General features: G+C 36.5%; 1 protein-coding gene across 1 annotated transcript in view; it reads left to right on the forward strand.

Moving 5' to 3' along the window:
- Nucleotides 1-14,863, forward strand: part of LOC137397622 (uncharacterized) — a 66,875-nt gene extending 52,012 nt beyond the window's left edge. Inside the window, exons 22-26 of the mRNA XM_068083915.1 lie at nt 340-432; nt 2,571-2,693; nt 11,823-12,074; nt 13,532-13,605; nt 14,256-14,863. Coding sequence (XP_067940016.1) covers nt 340-432; nt 2,571-2,693; nt 11,823-12,074; nt 13,532-13,605; nt 14,256-14,349 — 636 coding nt within the window. The 3' untranslated portion in view covers nt 14,350-14,863. The remainder of the gene's footprint in view (nt 1-339; nt 433-2,570; nt 2,694-11,822; nt 12,075-13,531; nt 13,606-14,255) is intronic.
- The last annotated feature ends 2,939 nt before the right edge of the window (nt 14,864-17,802 follow it).

Here is a 17,802-nt window from a genome sequence, read left to right on the forward strand (position 1 = left end):
TAGTGCCTGGCTAGCTCATTAGTGGCAGCTGAAATCTTTCAGTTGCCACTAATAATATCTTGAAATCTTTCAAGGTTGACATTTTCATTTGTCAAATGTTCTCTCGAGAGATCCATTCTTGGAGGATAAATTCCAAGGAAAAGCTCCCGCGGAAAGGTCTGGTCTTTGTAGCTACCCGTTCTTTTCTGCTATAGAATATCCTAACAAGAAATAATCTTTAAAAACACAAGTTTTTTTATCGTTTGTCAAGATGCTTGTTTAGATGCTGACATTGTTTGTTTTAGTTAGGCTTGACTGAGTTTGCTTTTTACGGATTTCTTTTCTGTTTACATTTACCAGAACACTCACATAGACATCATGAGAGCAACTCCACTGTGCAGCAAGCTACAGGAATATGTGTTCAAGATGCTCTCCAACCAGGTCGTCTCATTGGTATGTCTATTCATAGAACAACTTACCATCAAACCTCTGTTTCAACGCCACAATTAATTTGAATGGCATCTCAATTAGAATGCTACTATAGGAGAAGGGTTGAAAAATACAGTGTCACCCTTTGATTGAATGCCACCTCCATTTCACTGCCACTCTCACATTCTTTGGTCTTTACGAACCCATTATTGAAAGTGATCAATAAAAAAGTGTCCACAAAATGGCACCAATAATCGCTCCGTTACATCATTAATAATTAATTATTTTGTTTTTGCTGTAGTGGTTGCCAGGGTTTTAATGACAATACGCCCAAGAAGATCGATTGTCACAATCATCAGAACTACACTCTGATTCCAAGTTACTCAAGTCTAAATCCGATCCCTTGTTTTTAGATCCATCTCTAATGTGGTTTACAGACTTACCTGAAGACTTTAAAGCATTTCGATTAGTGATGAGACTCTTCAGGAACACTGTATGACGTAATAGCAGCCATTTTTGTGGCGTACTGAAGTCCGTTTTTTCGGTTGTTTTCTTCAAAACTTTTGAAGCGGCAACATCAAAATAATTCATAGCTCTATCCAATTTATTTTACTCAAACTAGCTCTTTGTTTAATTTCGTCTGATGCTTCGACGTTAAAAATGCTGAGGCCGAGCATATTAATATCTCTCCTCTCGAAGGAGACTTCGAAATATAGGCTACACTAGCATCGCTTTGCTCGTAAAAGGGTTAAATTTATTTTCTCAAAATTCTGACAAGCTAGTCGAAAAATACAGTGCAACCCTTTATTTGAAAGTCACTCTAATAAAACGTCTCTATAGAAGAAGGGTTGGAAAATAGAGCGCCATTGCATTTAATAGAGGTTTCACAATTAGCTCTGCTTATTGCCACATAGTAAGGAACAAACTACCTTTGTAGTTAAGGCAATGTTTATTTACATAAAAACTATCCTTCTATTTATTGCTATGCCTATGTATAGAACAAACTTGTTTGCCATTTACAGTTATTTCTATTAATAGAATGAACTGTTCTTTATTGCTATGTTTATTTATAGGATAAATTAGTTATTCATTAATCGCTTTCTAATCTTAGTACAACAAACTGTTAACCATAGCATTTACTTGCAAAGTGTTTTGATGTTATTCAGGATATACTTTGATTTACTCTGTTGAAAATACTCTTAATGGGATGACAATTTCGACTTTGGCTCAAATGCCTAATACTTTTTGCCTAATATAGTATTGCTTGTTCAGGAGAGAATAACTTACATTTAGCTGTTATATCCCTCGTAAGCGCACAATGCGCCACCTCCTATAGGGTTCATACATAAGCATGTACATACATGTAGGTCATAGGTCATGAACCTAACTTATTGTTTTATATTTACCAACTACAAGTATACACCCTTAATTATTACGTTAATGTCTATGATAATCATTGTCCAGCACTTTGTGAGCATATGATATAATCATACATATTCTATTTCATACATTTATGAGGTCAATCACTTGTGCGTGCATCTCTTTGGTGTTTATTTGTCTGTGTTTATTTCTGTAGTGTCTGTGTTTATTTCTGTAGTGTCTGTGTGTATCTTTGTAGTGTCTGTGCGCATTTCCGCATTGTCTGTCTGTATCTCTGTCATGTTTGTGTGCATCTCTGTAGTGTCTATGTGTATCTCTGTAGTGTCTGTGCATATCTCTGTAGTGTCTGTGCATGTCTCTCTAGTGTCTATGTGTATCTCTGTAGTGTCTGTGCATATCTCTGTAGTGTATGTGCATGTCTCTGTAGTGTCTGTGTATATCTCTGTAGTATGTGCATATTTCTGTAGTGTATGTGCATATCTCTGTAGTGTCTGTGCATATCTCTGTAGTGTCTGTGCATATCTCTGTAGTGTCTGTGCGTATCTCTGTAGTGTCTGTGCGTATTTCTGTAGTGTCCATGCGCATCTCTGTAGTGTCCATGCGCATCTCTGTAGTGTCCATGCGTATCTCTGTAGTGTCTGTGCGTTTTTCGATAGTGTCTGTGCATATTTCTGTAGTGTCTGCGTGTATCTCTGTAGTGTCTGTGTGTATCTCTGTAGTGTCTAAGCATATCTCTGTAGTGTCTGTGCGCATCTCTGTAGTGTCAGTGTGTATCTCTGTAGAAGTTGGGTAAACTGGATTGCGCTCTTTCCAATGAATTTATGGAGAGGGTCAGTGGATTAGAAGGCCTTTCTGCCCTCACATTAGACTGCTTCAAAGATGGACACAGCTGGCTTACTGAGCAGGTAATTCTTCCATCTCAGTGCATCGCATGATTATAGCAAAACCTACAGTAGTTTGAAGAATAATCACTGATTTTTGTACTAGCAAGCAGCACAAATCAGCATTTTGGGAAGTAAAATAATTTAATTGTGTTTGTAATAACATATTCAAATAGAGGAGTCTCCGAGCTTCACTTTGATATAATAGGTGCAACTTCGAAGCATTGACTAGGAACTGTGACAACGTATTTTCGGCAATGAGTCAAAATTCTAGGGCAGTCTATTTATTTTTTAAATCTCTGTACATGTCTATGTACTTATGAACCCCCTTTTCTTTTCTTTTTTAGGCTCAAATCTAGCTTTAGTAATTGGTGAATAATCTTTGGTTTTACTCTATTCTTTCTAGACTGTCATTCGCTCTTTTTAAACTACTAGGATGATATCGTTTATGGATTTAAAAATTTGAGAATTGCCAAACAAACAATTCCATGATTGATTATAATCTGCAAATAGTTAGAGTTGTATGCTCTTTTCTTTAAAGGAAAGGGGAGAATAACTACTACATGAGATTAAAAACTAGTTGCCATGCATAGTTAGTAAACATAGCTGAGTTCAAAACTTTCTCGTGACCATCGTCGGGGGTTAGAGCTGCTCCCATAGCCAACTCATCGCAGTTCTTTACAAAATTATTTAAGGTTTTTAAAAAAATTTCAGAATTCAGCGTGTTGTCATCAAAAGTCGCTCTTGCCGTTCTTACTATGAAATCACCTCCCACAACTTCTAATACTGAAGTTGATGAAATTGAGAATTATGATTTTGATTTAGACACCATGGTACGTGTTTGATTTGCAGATACGATTACATAACGAATAAAACAGTCATACATAAAGTTAAACACATGCTATACGCATGTTAATGTATTGCTCTCTATTGTTTGCTCTCTATTGTTTGCTCTCTATTGTTTGCTCTCTATTGTTTGCTCTCTATTGTTTGCTCTCTATTGTTTGCTGGGTTAACAGATTAATTTATTCGCATTTGTGTTTAGCATATAATTCCACGAATAAAATAGTTAGCGAAAATGCATTAAAAAGACAACCTTGGTGAAATATAACTCTCTGAATAATGTTGTCATGTAGGGCATGTTATTTATATAGTATACAAAGGAGCAGCTGAATCATGAGGAGTTGTGCTTGCATGCAGGTTACTTTTCGTATTGAGAGGGCACCTTTAGAGCAATACGCGTGTGTCTGGTTTTGGAGGAATTACTGAGTATAACTCCGGTACAGATGATTAAATGGCTGGTCCCTAACTTACCCATTGCACAGAGTTTATAGTAACATCCCAAACATGTGTGCCTCTTTAATTATAAGCTAAAGTTGCTGTTCTTTGGCTGGAATTCAACTGTGCACTTAATCCAGCTGGCGTCTTGTATATTACTATGTTGGCGATATACAAGACGCCAGAAGATATATACTGTATATTGCTTGGCGTCAACTGAAATCCAGCTGTGGCGGCTTGTATATTACTAGCTTCACAGGGCTTTGAACATGACTCACACTAGACAGTAGCTTTCTATTACATTGTTTCCGTTGTCTGGGTGATGCAGACGTCGAAATGTGCGCGTGTTGAGTTACCATGCCGTAAGTGTTCCAATGGACGTTCCCAGGTGCTTTGTTAATAAAAATAAGGAATTGTACTCCAGAGGTCATAGCAGCATACTCCTGTCTCTAATCAAAATAAGAGTGACTGAATTGTGGGAAATGTTTAAAATGGAATGGTTTGCTCAGCATTCTCTTGCGCATCATTCGCAAGTGCTCATGTCGCAAGCATGAAGCATTTGTTAAAAATCTACGAGTATATCAAGCAAATCAAAATTCACTTGATATACTGGTTTTTCTTCGTTTCCATCTGGCAGATGGTGCAAACTCGCGGACCACCTGTGTCATGGAAACATAGTGACTATGTAGGCCTAGTAGAGATGACATTTTTGTTACATTAAAGCGCTATCTACAGTCACTATCATGCTAGGGATTGTAACAATGTTAGGATGGCAGCGCAATGGAAAAGCATCTAGCCAGTATGATAACGATTTGGTGGTCATAGACATTGCAGCTTCTGTTGACCTGGTATTCAAGTCTATTCGGAATAGTTGATTTTTTCGCATGCTTTTTCATGATAGAAGAGGTTGCTCTGAAATCATTTTTAGTTCAGGTTAAAATTAAATTTTAGAGTAGCATTTGGAAAAATATATTTAAAGGTTGACTTGCAACAAAATCCACATTACAGTTATTTGATATGAAAAGATTCACCATGTCTTACTCTGTTGTATTGTAGGTGCCAAATATGCGGGAATGTGGTTACAAGCTCTTAAAAGCTAAAAAACGAACAGTTAATCGCAGCCACACGAGACCGCCATAGTTTGGATTCTCTTTCCAAAACGGCTCAAATGTGATGTAGCTGGGGTAGATGGTTTCTGTTTACACTTTCATGCAACCTTATTCGTCGAAATATTTTCACAAATATACTTTACGCATTCAATAAAACTATGTCTATTGTTCTTACGCATCTGTTTTATCGTCATTGTAATGCTGTCACTTTTAGCAGTGATATCTTATTACTTACCGTAAAAATTCGTTTAATTTTTTAGCCTTACCTCGAAGGAGTACATATCATTGTCTGATAATCATGACGAGTCTGTTGGTCACATGTGATAATCGAAAAGTGCTGCAAAAATTATTTACGAAGTATTGGGTCACATGATCAGATTACGACTTGCCGATTAGACCAAACCGAAACAAAACTGTAAAGTAGCGAGCATCTATATTTGATACGGGGTCTTCGGTAAAACCCGAAGTGTTTGTCATAAACTAGTGTTACGATAAGCTTTGTATTGAGCTTTTTATTGGCCTTTCTATTCACGTGAGAACATCACAAGACAATAAATAAATTTCATGACTACGTCAGAGAAATAAAGAGATTCCAATCTACAGCAGTTTTTTGTTTTTGAGCTTTTAAGGGCTTGTAATCACATTTCCACATATTTGGCACCTACAACACAACAGAGTAAGACATGGTGAATCTTTTGATATCAAATAACTGTAATGTGAATTTTGTTGCAAGTCAACCTTTAAGGAATGTTCTGTTTATAGTTTTTACTAGAAATTGGCAGGAGATCCTGTTTACGTTGTTGTTAGGCTGAAGCTAGTACTCTCAATGCTCAGCACCTCTCATCTGGTCAATAGTTCTTTACGCCTGTGACAACTACAAGTGGAAGGAGAAGTGTGTTTAGGTTTCATAGCAGGGTGGTTGTATTTATAGCACATGTTTGAGACATTGTATTTGTTTTGAGTACCAGCAATGCCAACAACCCTTACATATAGTAAATTTTGAATCACTGTTGATGATTTAGGGGAAATTAGTAGCCTTAATGATTTAGTAGTAATTGGCTGACTAATTTTAATAAGTCACTGGTTATCCAAATTGTTGCACAAAAGCTGTGATTGGCCAACTGATTACAAAAGGCAGTGGCGATTGGCCAACATTGAAGCAAGGTGGCGATTGGCTGACTTATTGCAACAAGGTATTGGTGGACTTAATTGCAACAAGGCAGTGATTGGCCAGCTTATCGCAACAAGGCGATTGGTCGAGTTATTGCATCAATGCAGTAATTGGCCAGCCTATTGCAATGAAACAGCGAAGGACCAACTTAAGATAACTAGGCAATGATTGGTCGACTTATTGCATTAAAGTCATGGTAGGTTAACCTATTGCAACAAGGTGGTGGTTGGTCAATATATTACCACAAGGTGGTGAGTGGCGGGACGCGAGCTCAGACATCACCCTTCATATTGTATACTAAATACATGAGATGCTCCTGTAACATCTACCTCCTAAAACTTAAATTCCACATAGCGTAAAAAAGTTATGTTTTTACTTTGTACTACGTTGAAAAAATTTCATATAGCGTAAAGTGTGATGTCTGTGCAAGTTCGTATATTCAATTTGGGCATCTCGTGATCTCAAACGTGCATCTCGTGATTAGCCTTAGAAATTGCATTTCATATTGTTAAACCTTTGCAACAGATAGACCCCATCCTTACTATAGTAAAGTTATATTTTTGTTTTGCTTTATTTTAAACATATAAAACATTTTGTATTGCAAATAGACTTTGCTGTCTAAAATAAAAGAAAAACTCAAGTTAAATTGACATTGAAGGTGTGCGTTTTTCTCAACTTATTGTAAAATTGACACAATCATGTACCATGAGCTTGGAAAAGGTATAAGAAAGGAGAAAAGTATACGGTACGAACCAATAATAGTTACGGTAGTCATTAAATTAATAAGTTAGTTCTAGTCTTTTTTGAAGGGCCAAAGGGGTAAGTTTGACAAGATCTCAGAACGATTTAAGCAATTTACAAGGAATTGTTTTTATAACTTGAAATCCCTAGTATATAAACATTCCTGAAAAGGATTGTTCACGTTGGTGGGGTATCTACTGTATCAGCATTAGTTACATCTGAATGTTTATATGAACCACAAATATTTTTCAAATGAAGCCGGTGAAAATCTTTATATAAAACTCACTGTATAATCTACTCATCGCGGTAATTGTCATGGATGAATACATAAAATTGATGAAAATAAATAAAATGTCAAAAATTATTAGATGAATATAATAATATTAGAGCTTTAAAAGATGGCATATTGTTAGTTGACAGAATCGGTATTTCTGTCCATCCTTAAAGATGGCATATTGTTAGTTGACAGAATCGGTATTTCTGTCCATCCTTAAAGATGGCATATTGTTAGTTGACAGAATCGGTATTTCTGTCCATCCTTAAAGATGGCATATTGTTAGTTGACAGCATCGGTATTTCTGTCCATCCTTAAAGATGGCATATTGTTAGTTGACAGCATCGGTATTTCTGTCCATCCTTAAAGATGGCATATTGTTAGTTGACAGCATCGGTATTTCTGTCCATCCTTAAAGATGGCATATTGTTAGTTGACAGCATCGGTATTTCTGTCCATCCTTAAAGATGGCATATTGTTAGTTGACAGCATCGGTATTTCTGTCCATCCTTAAAGATGGCATATTGTTAGTTGACAGCATCGGTATTTCTGTCCATCCTTAAAGATGGCATATTGTTAGTTGACAGCATCGGTATTTCTGTCCATCCTTAAAGATGGCATATTGTTAGTTGACAGCATCGGTATTTCTGTCCATCCTTAAAGATGGCATATTGTTAGTTGACAGCATCGGTATTTCTGTCCATCCTTAAAGATGGCATATTGTTAGTTGACAGCATCGGTATTTCTGTCCATCCTTAAAGATGGCATATTGTTAGTTGACAGCATCGGTATTTCTGTCCATCCTTAAAGATGGCATATTGTTAGTTGACAGCATCGGTATTTCTGTCCATCCTTAAAGATGGCATATTGTTAGTTGACAGCATCGGTATTTCTGTCCATCCTTAAAGATGGCATATTGTTAGTTGACAGCATCGGTATTTCTGTCCATCCTTAAAGATGGCATATTGTTAGTTGACAGCATCGGTATTTCTGTCCATCCTTAAAGATGGCATATTGTTAGTTGACAGCATCGGTATTTCTGTCCATCCTTAAAGATGGCATATTGTTAGTTGACAGCATCGGTATTTCTGTCCATCCTTAAAGATGGCATATTGTTAGTTGACAGCATCGGTATTTCTGTCCATCCTTAAAGATGGCATATTGTTAGTTGACAGCATCGGTATTTCTGTCCATCCTTAAAGATCGGTATTTCTGTCCATCCTTAAAGATGGCATATTGTTAGTTGACAGCAGGTATTTCTGTCCATCCTTAAAGATAAACCTGCACAAAACTAGTAGATTTCATCAAAAAGTATCAGTATTTTTCATCATTTGAGATTGTTTTTGATGTTTTGGTGATCTAATTGCCAGGATGTTTCAAGATTAAAATTGACAAAACTGGATCGCTGTTAAAATTCCTAGATTAAACAGAAACGGGATTATTTACTATAGTTTTAAAGAGACCGAACATAATAAAGACGCATCACGCTCCAACTTGACGCAATAGCCGATATCAACTATGGCAACGTTACCAACAAAGGTCGTCAGTTCGCACATATTTTTCTTCTAAGCATTTCAACCTCTATGAAGTTGTCAATTTCAATTTTGAAACATTTTGACAGTTTATTGCATGGTTGATCACCTCAAACATCAAAAACAATGCCAAATGATAGAAAAATACCGCTACAGTAGAAGCTCCTACAAGGTCAACAATCTGATCCGAAAACATTTACGCTATAAGGATTTTACATTATACGAACAGTGAAATACCTTAAATATTACTTGCCTAGTCTGTTTCGAAATCTTTTTAAACTCAATCCTTTGGAACTACAAAAAAAAATTAGACATAACTTTTAATTCATTTTCTGTACTGTAACTGCAGTATTATTGGTTTGTATTGACAACGGTTTTTCTTATCTGTTCTACTTGGTTTATGGGCCATGATCGCGGTAATTTTACAATAAGTCCAGGGGAGTGCAAATCTTCAACGTTAACTTACAACGAGCTGTATTTTGAGGCAACAAACAATAACAAATATTTTTGTCTACAATAAATTAAAACCAATAATCATAATAGTAATCATCATAGTTATACCGATGTCTGTCTGTCAGCTATCCACCACTAAGGGGTCAAGGTTAGAATGAATGATAGTTTTTGAAGATGCTCCAGCTCAGGGCAATCAGATTCATAGACCAACACTGTAACACCTGCACCCATGGATCGCTTTCAAGTACAGTAATACTTCAACTTACGAGTGCTCCAACGTACGAGAAACTTGAATACGAGCCAGCTTTTAAGCAAGTTTTAGCACTAACATACGAGTCATGTTTGAGATACGAGCACTTGAGTCAGTTGCCAAGTATGCCGGAGGTGTTTTATGAGAACAGCATCACTCTGTATTTTTCAACTGCTCAGGTTATACTGTTGTACCGTGTTTTTTTTGTGCACGATTTTCTGTGCAGAATTATGTGAATTAATCGTACTGTGCGTAGACCGAAAGTTTGCCAGTAAAATGAAAGACAATACAAAGAAAAAGCAAATGATAACAATTGATATTAAACGGAAAAATATTGAAAAATATGCGAAATGTGTATGCGTGATTGAGCTAGCTCGGCAATATGACAGAAATACATTCATAATTATCAAACAGAAGGATTATATTCTGGGCATTTAGTTCGCAAAAGGACTAACCATAGTTTCTAAGCGGTGCAGCGATCTTCACAACCGCTGGAGGCATTGGACAAACAACTGGCCGGTGACAGCGTAACTGAAGCGATGCTATGTGAAAAGGCCGGCGCTATCTATCCAAACTGTTTAATAGACATTCGGACAAGCTGGCTAGTAGTCGTGCATTAACCATTTGTGACGACACCTGTGTTCGTCCTAATCGCAACATGTTGCAAGGGCGACAAAGGCAAACGTCCTTAGATAGGTTTATCTTAAAAAGGCCGGCTAGTCGTGAGAGCGAAAAATTTCTCGCTAACCCGCGAGAAACTTCAAACTATGAACGCCGAAGAAATTTTAATTACGTTTAGTTGAAAATGAAAGTTTGCTTTTAGGTTTGCTTCTAAGTTTGTCTTTTAACACTTTGATAAAATCCAAATTTATCAAAGTCAAATGTTGTAACGAAGGATAACTTATATCTCCCTCCCTGGCAAATGCGAGTGTTAACTGCTATTGTATGTATTTAATTTTACATTTTAATTAATCACATTTCCTTGCATTATTTTTTATTTGTTGCTTTTTGAAAGCATGTAGTACGTAAGAACAATAACCATCATGTTCTTTCTGTTACAATATCTTGTTTTGAGTGTTTTATTTGCTTTTTTAGAGTAGGGAAACCAATCAATGTATATTTAATTGTTCTATATATAAATAAATTGCACCAACATGCGAGTAAATTGACATACGAGCTCAGTCTCGGAACGCATTAAGCTCGTAAGTTGAAGTATGACTGTATTTCTAAACAATCGCACAGCTACTTATTCTCTGTACTTTTACAACACACCTGCTGATTTATCACGGCGAACTAGACTGCCACAGTTACTACTAGTACGTGTAATAAAGTGCGGCAAGAGAAGAAGCAATATGTTCTGGCTAACTACAACATTCTCATTATTCAAATATAAATGGAGAACTTCTCCCGATTTGAAACTTTATGTTATGTGGAATTCACGTGATAGGATGTATACGTTACCCTAGGACACTTATGTATTCGCCTCATCTAACTTTCGCGTTTCCGCGAAGTCATCCTCCCGCGAAAATTTCATGAGCGAAACTAAACTATCATAACGAACGAGCGAAAATGCGGAATTAAATAGCTTTGTTCATTGATAGTCCAAGAAACAGACGGCAGCAAGCGATCAACTTGCATTATCGATCTCGGCCACACAATTCTACCTGCGGTTCACAATTACAAACTAGTCCGAAATTGAAAATTTGTTTCTTACCGGTGAACCGAACCTGAGGACTCTAATTTGTTTGTTCCACTGCATTTATTTTCACATCACTATATTTTCGCATTCATCAGAGCTGCGAAATTAAGTTGCATCAAAATTTTACTCTGTATCCTACTCACGAAACTAAATACTAGCGAAATATAAGTGTCCTAAGGTATAAGAGCATTTAGTGTAATTTCTGATAAAATCTGCTCAAGTTGTCTTGCTTGTGCAAGTTCATCTTTAAGAAGCCAAAAAAGCTGATAATTAAAGGTTTTGAATAGTAAATAAAAACATGCATAGATGACAACACTCACTTGTTGTTGCATACAATAGCAGCTACATGCATCAAATTTTGCAAATTTTCAAAAATGACAGCTCCCAATCGAGTAGATAGAGATCGGTGACTTACAGAATCAGTGCAGTGCTTATGTGTGTGATATCCACCCAGAAGCTTTATGTGTGCGCAAATGTGTACATCCTTGCCAACATGCACACACAAGTTTTTATGTGGGTAAATAGCAAAATTTTTGGGTCAATCAGACACCCAGTTTTCATCTGTTTATAGTGAGCGATGAAAGAGATTTACTATACAGAAGTTACCTTTGGTCTTCTCATAATCAAACTATTTTGCTTTTTGCAGCATTTAGTCAGGTTTCTCAGTCTGCCAAAGCTGACAAGCCTAAAAATTACGGGTGGAGTGGATGGTAAGCCCGAACTCGCTACACTCGATCAACTCAGTTCCTGTGCTGCTCTTTCTCATCTCTCTCTGCAATACTTCGTCTCAACGCACATCGCTACTATTATTAACTTGCTGACGCGGCATCATGCTGACTCTCTTCAATCTGTCGAGTGTCTCATCGCGGCGAACCGTGACAATCCATTTGAAGAAAAGGTAAGAAATCTCATATTTCTGTTTTGTATTGCACTGTTTTACTGTATCAACTTGTTCCAATAATGATGTCTGGTGAGTGAGAGCTACATTTATCTTGCTACCTCTTTCTTTTTGTACGCGTTGATTAAAACTCCAGTTTTATATTATACTAGCCGTTTGCCAGGCATTGCTCAGGATTGATTTCATTTTCAATGCAATTTGCTACACTACTATTATGAATGCATGGACCGGCGCATTTTTGGGTTTCTAATTTGATTGATCATGGGGCATCTGTATGAAAATTGATAGATCCGAGATTTTCAAGCTCGAGATCTGAGCCTAGAATTGCTTGGAGTGAGCATGTTTTTGCACATTAACTAAGCTATAGATAGCGTGTAGAGCTCTAGAAGTCTGCTTCTATAACCCTTTCTTCATGTGAGAATCTTTTACTATCACGGAACATCACCACTCCTAGTATAGTAAATATTTTACTGCAAATTAACAGGGGTGTCTGTTTAGCGCAGTTGTTAGTACATTGGTGCTGTTAGCTGAATATCATAAGTTTAAGCCCTGAACATGGTAATGTTTTATCAAATGCATTAGTCAGCACCTAAATTATTTCTTCAGTTTGACAGTATGGAACAAGATTACAAGACATCCTGTTAATATAAATATCCTGTTAATAGTTCTGTGTGTTGGCTTTACTGTTCAAACTAGCTACTAGAAACTATCTAGGTACGAGACAGTGCCTACTTTTAGGTAATAACTCATAATCTAGCATCGTTTGTGTGCGCTTCATTTTCCATTGCAAATCATGTCTTGATTTCAGGATTTCTTGGACATATAATTGTGCAACTGATCCAATACTGGCGTTCAGTAACTAGGTCAAGGCTGTTTCCCTTTTCCCGTAGCAGTAGGCAGCCTTCCCTCTTTTGCTAAGATATATCATTGCTAGTAGTTTTTAGGGGTTTTGCCAAGTCTTTACATTCCAACATGTGTATATATTTGCTTCTACACTCTTTCACCGGTTGGTTCAGTCTACCAGCCTGCCAGACTAGCTGGAAGTTGTCAATATCATTTACTTATGAACAGAGCACAATCCTTGGTGCATTGTTGCTCCATAGCGCTGTTCCTATTGAAGAGTTATTTACTTGTACTTGCAAACATTGCTAATAGGGAGTTGTCCATCTCCTGTTTGTTTGCTCCTGGGCACACGTGTTATCTATTTCTTTTTATTAAACATATAGGGGGTTATGTTTAATCTAGTGCGAGGAACATCTAGGAGTTATTTGCTATTTATTCCTTTGAACAGAAGATATCTGGAGGTATCATCTATTTTTTTCTTTTCCACAAAGCATGGGAAGTTATCATTTAGTGATTCGATTACAGAATTGATAAGAGTTATCTGCTTTTTTGTACTAAAGGCAATAGGAGTTATGTGTTTGATCTACTTTTAACTTGTCTCACTTGTGTTACAGTCTGACCCAGGTGCTCTCTTCACTTCACTAAAAGACTGCACTAACATGCGAAGGCTGGGACTGCAATATTCTAGGTGACTTTTTATTATTTTATTAACCCCTCGAATGCAGTGGAACCTCTACCTACTTATGAAATTTTTTAAGTTACGCAACATTTTTTGCTTGAAATTTTGTTTTGATCTACAAAAGATATTTCAAGATATTGGTTGCTTTGTTAGTGTCATTCTTTGGCCCATTTTCTTGTCTTGGGTGCGACTTCAAACACAGCTTATCCCATTTCTTTTGCCAGCATAAGTCAGTAAATGGCAAGTGTTTAGATTTTGTTTGTTGTGTAACTTGGAGTTATCATGCATCACATACAGAGTGAGGACAATTTTGGTTTCTAGCAATTGGAGTTCTCACCTAGTAATACAGTATAAGTTTAACATGTATTTATAACAGGTTTTAACCATTAAATCTATTCATAGTTTATACACAATGTTATATCTGACATATGTGGAGGCTCAGAACGGTTTAGGGTATTTAGGTGGTAAAATTAAAATCAGTTTGTACTTACGAAACGGCTTCCGGAACGAATTACTTTCGGAAGTAGAGGTTCCGCTGTATACTACCATAGACTATCATAGACTACCATAGACTATCATAGACTACCATAGACCTAATGTTTTCATTAATGACTCATCATGAAGTGGTGTTTAGGTAAAGTGTGTTATTCATTCTTTAGGATGGATGTCGACAGTTGTGAGGCGGAGTATTTGAAGGACAGCTATTCTGCGCTACTTCCTGAATGCGATATATCTATTGAACTCTACAACTGAGCCCTCTATCCTATCTACAGACATCTCTCTTCCATCTTGGCAGGGTGCTAAAACTATTGTATATTTTTTGGATAAACTTAGTCTGATTTCTCAACGATTATTAAAATAGATTGCAAGCGAATTTATCAAATCTTATGTTATAGAATGGAAAGGTTTTTCTATGGAAAGCTCAACCACATCTTGGGTTGTGAGATTTTTTCGCTTTTGTATTGATATCGTTTGTATACTACATTTTGCCAGTAGATGTTCATTATCTCTGCCAATCATCTGGCTCATCGGTAGAATTTCTAGTCGAAGCTGTTGGATGGCTTTTTATTAATCAATATTAATCAATATTACTTATGCATTGGATTGGTTAAAGTTATGAAGGATGCATCCATCCTTTTAACTTGTATTAGATACAATCCTCTTGTATGTTGACATGTTATCATTGTGTACCAGGATTATTACGAGTGTTAGTTATATCTATGTTTACTCTACTGTACAGCAAGTCTAATAAACTTTCCTATTTCTATTGACCGTCTACATATTCAGGGCACTGGCATATCACTTATCACATCCTTCTTCATGTATTCATTGGCGGATCTTTGTGGTCAGCTGTTATGTCTACATATTCACAAAGATCTTATAGAATCATCAGCATTGTTATATATTCGCAAACAAAATCATGTTAGTATGATTACCTGTATTGTTATACGTCTACTAATAAATCATGAGAGAATGTTAACGTAATTAGCTGTATTTATTTGAATTTTTGTCGTGTCTTTGCCAGACTTCCTGTCAAAAACAACAATGAACCGTTGCATGAGTTATTTTCATAACACTGCCAATCCAAAACGCGTTTCCGTGTTTCGTGTAGATAAAACCTTGCATTTTTCTTCAACCCACCAATATCTTCAGCAGCTCACTATGTCTCAGATGATATCCAAAGAAAGGCTAAAAACATCCCTTGCATCATGCGGCTTGATATGAAATTTTACACTTACCTGTACATTAGCTTACTGTAAATTCCAGCGTATAAGTCAAAAATTTGACAGCAAATTTCGAGCATAAAATTGCTTTCTTAAAAACCATAGCAGATCAAAATTATATGATATGACATATAGGGATTTATTTATAAAATGGTATAAGTACTAGTAAATCTACTCAACATGAGATAGATCACACGCAAAATCCTGTTCTTCACCATTTGTGTTGCCATCTCGAGTATCCCTTCTGGAATAACATGTGGTTTTCTATTTAATGCTTTTTGGTAGTGTTTGCCTACAAGCTCACACTTTTGGTGATCCATTTGACACATCCACTATTATCCATCCTTTTTCTTGTACATGAATTATGATTCCTAACAGAAATGATGAGAAATCTGTCTTTTGGTATGTCTTTTTTGTCAAAAATGTACATAATATAGAAGGTGGCAGTATTATTCTATGGGCAAGGCGGCCAATGCGATGGTGAAGTACTGTTTTTGGGCTTCATGGTCTTCACTAGAACTGTTGTTTCTCGCTTTTTTGTTAATTGTTGTACAAATTGCCGACGACACATAAAAATCATAGGTGTTTTTGAGTGCCATAGATTACGCATCGCCACCACTGATGCCGACTGAACTATTAGAAATCGAATGATTTGAGCCAGAGAAGGAGATCGACTCATTTACAGTACAGTTTAAAACCAGGACATTTGAATCAAACTTTAGATGTCGACTTATACGCCGGCTCCACAGGTGCGCCTGAATTTACTTTATTTAATTGATCAAATCAGCTAGCATAAATTTTGGTCAGCATGTGTTTTAGCTTTTTTATCATTGTCTAACCCGAGTTTAATATCCTTAACTTTGTCACTAGCAATTGCAATACATCTAGTCTCTGTACTGACTTACCAAAAGAGTCAGACAAGAGTATTGAATTCGGATAGGGAATATTGCTGTTCCTCTGCAGTTAAATGATGTGTTTAACTTTTCTTTTTCAAAATCACTTTTCATTTGTCATTCTTTTTTGCCAAAATTTGTCAAGGGCATAATTATTTTACATTTAGTAAACAATTTGTTACTTCTCTTACTGCTGGACTCTGAATTTCTATTTGAATTTTCAGTCTCATTTTGATCTCAGGTTACCTTTGTGCTAGAGCTGGTTCTCCAGGATAGTTTAAAAGAGATTGGTTGAGCTGCATTGACCTCACCATAGTCAGGTGGTCTAGTTTAACTAATACAGTAAGCGCCCTCAACACTATACAATTGTATCTTGAAAATCTCAGCCCAAAATTTGGTTTTTAAGTCAAACAGCTAGTAAGTTAACATGCTTTATGGTTTGTAATATCTATTTTGTTGCAAATTGTCTTCAGCCCTGTTGCTCTTCATATCCCAAGATAGCTGTTCAACATGTTGAAATTTTTGAAAAAAAGAACTTACATTAGTAGCTTCAAAAAGTAGCCTGAGATCATGTTTAAGGAAACATAAAGGGTAAAGGAATAAGACGATTCAATCAAAATTATCAGGCCATACACTAGTTGGTATTTTTGCTATCGGATAAAATTGTTTACAAATGTTTCCACGCCTTACCCCACTGACCAATAAGATGTAGCCATTGTGGCAGCTCTGTTCAAACTCGATGTCTAAGAAGGCTGCTACCTTTACAGTTATGATTATGCTGTGATCTAATGTAAATCGTCCTTGTCTTTTATTCAAATATAATGAGTAGGCCTACCTGGTGTGAGAGGCTTGAATGACAGACGTCAAAACCAGCGGTGTAAAGATGATAATGCCTCAAGTGGGTCAGCGGATCAATATCTATGTATATTTTGTCTGTCACGGATGACTATGCGGACAAGCTTAGGCCGATCTTGTGGTATATTTACTCAAGTTCTTGCTTTCGCCAGAAAGTTTATGAAGTTACAATTTTCTGCTGAGTAGAAGGCATCTCATCTCCCTAATCTCTTTGCAAAATATTTTATCGTCTTGTAATCTCCAAATAGTTTTTGTGTTAGTTTCTGAAATAACAGCAATTTCTAACTACAGTAAGACCTTTAGATATGAGTGTCCCAACATTTTAGCAATTTGAGATCCGAGGAAAATTCTAAGCAAGTTTGGTAAATTTTAGATCAAACATAGGAGACAGTTCTCGATTCGACGGTTAGTTGGCAAAGTATGCGAGAGTCTGCTGACAAGAACTGCATCGCTCTGTCTTTCTGGTCGGGTACGTTTGAAAAAGTTTCTAAAATCACTGGTTGAATATGAAGATGGGAGTGAGTCCGAAACAAGGCAAAGATATCCAAGCCGAAAGTAGAAAAAACAAAAAATTGAAAATAAAACAAATTTAGAATTAAATTTAGTGTGACATAGAATTAGACTTAGTTTCAAGTGTGTATATTCTTTGCCAAGTTAATGTAAGCTAGATCTAAAGTGTGCACTATGTTACGTTGTGTCACACTGCCTTTAGCCGCTACCATTTTTTTCAAAGG

Source organism: Watersipora subatra, chromosome 5 (assembly GCF_963576615.1).
Source record: "Watersipora subatra chromosome 5, tzWatSuba1.1, whole genome shotgun sequence".
NCBI lineage: Eukaryota > Metazoa > Bryozoa > Gymnolaemata > Cheilostomatida > Watersiporidae > Watersipora > Watersipora subatra.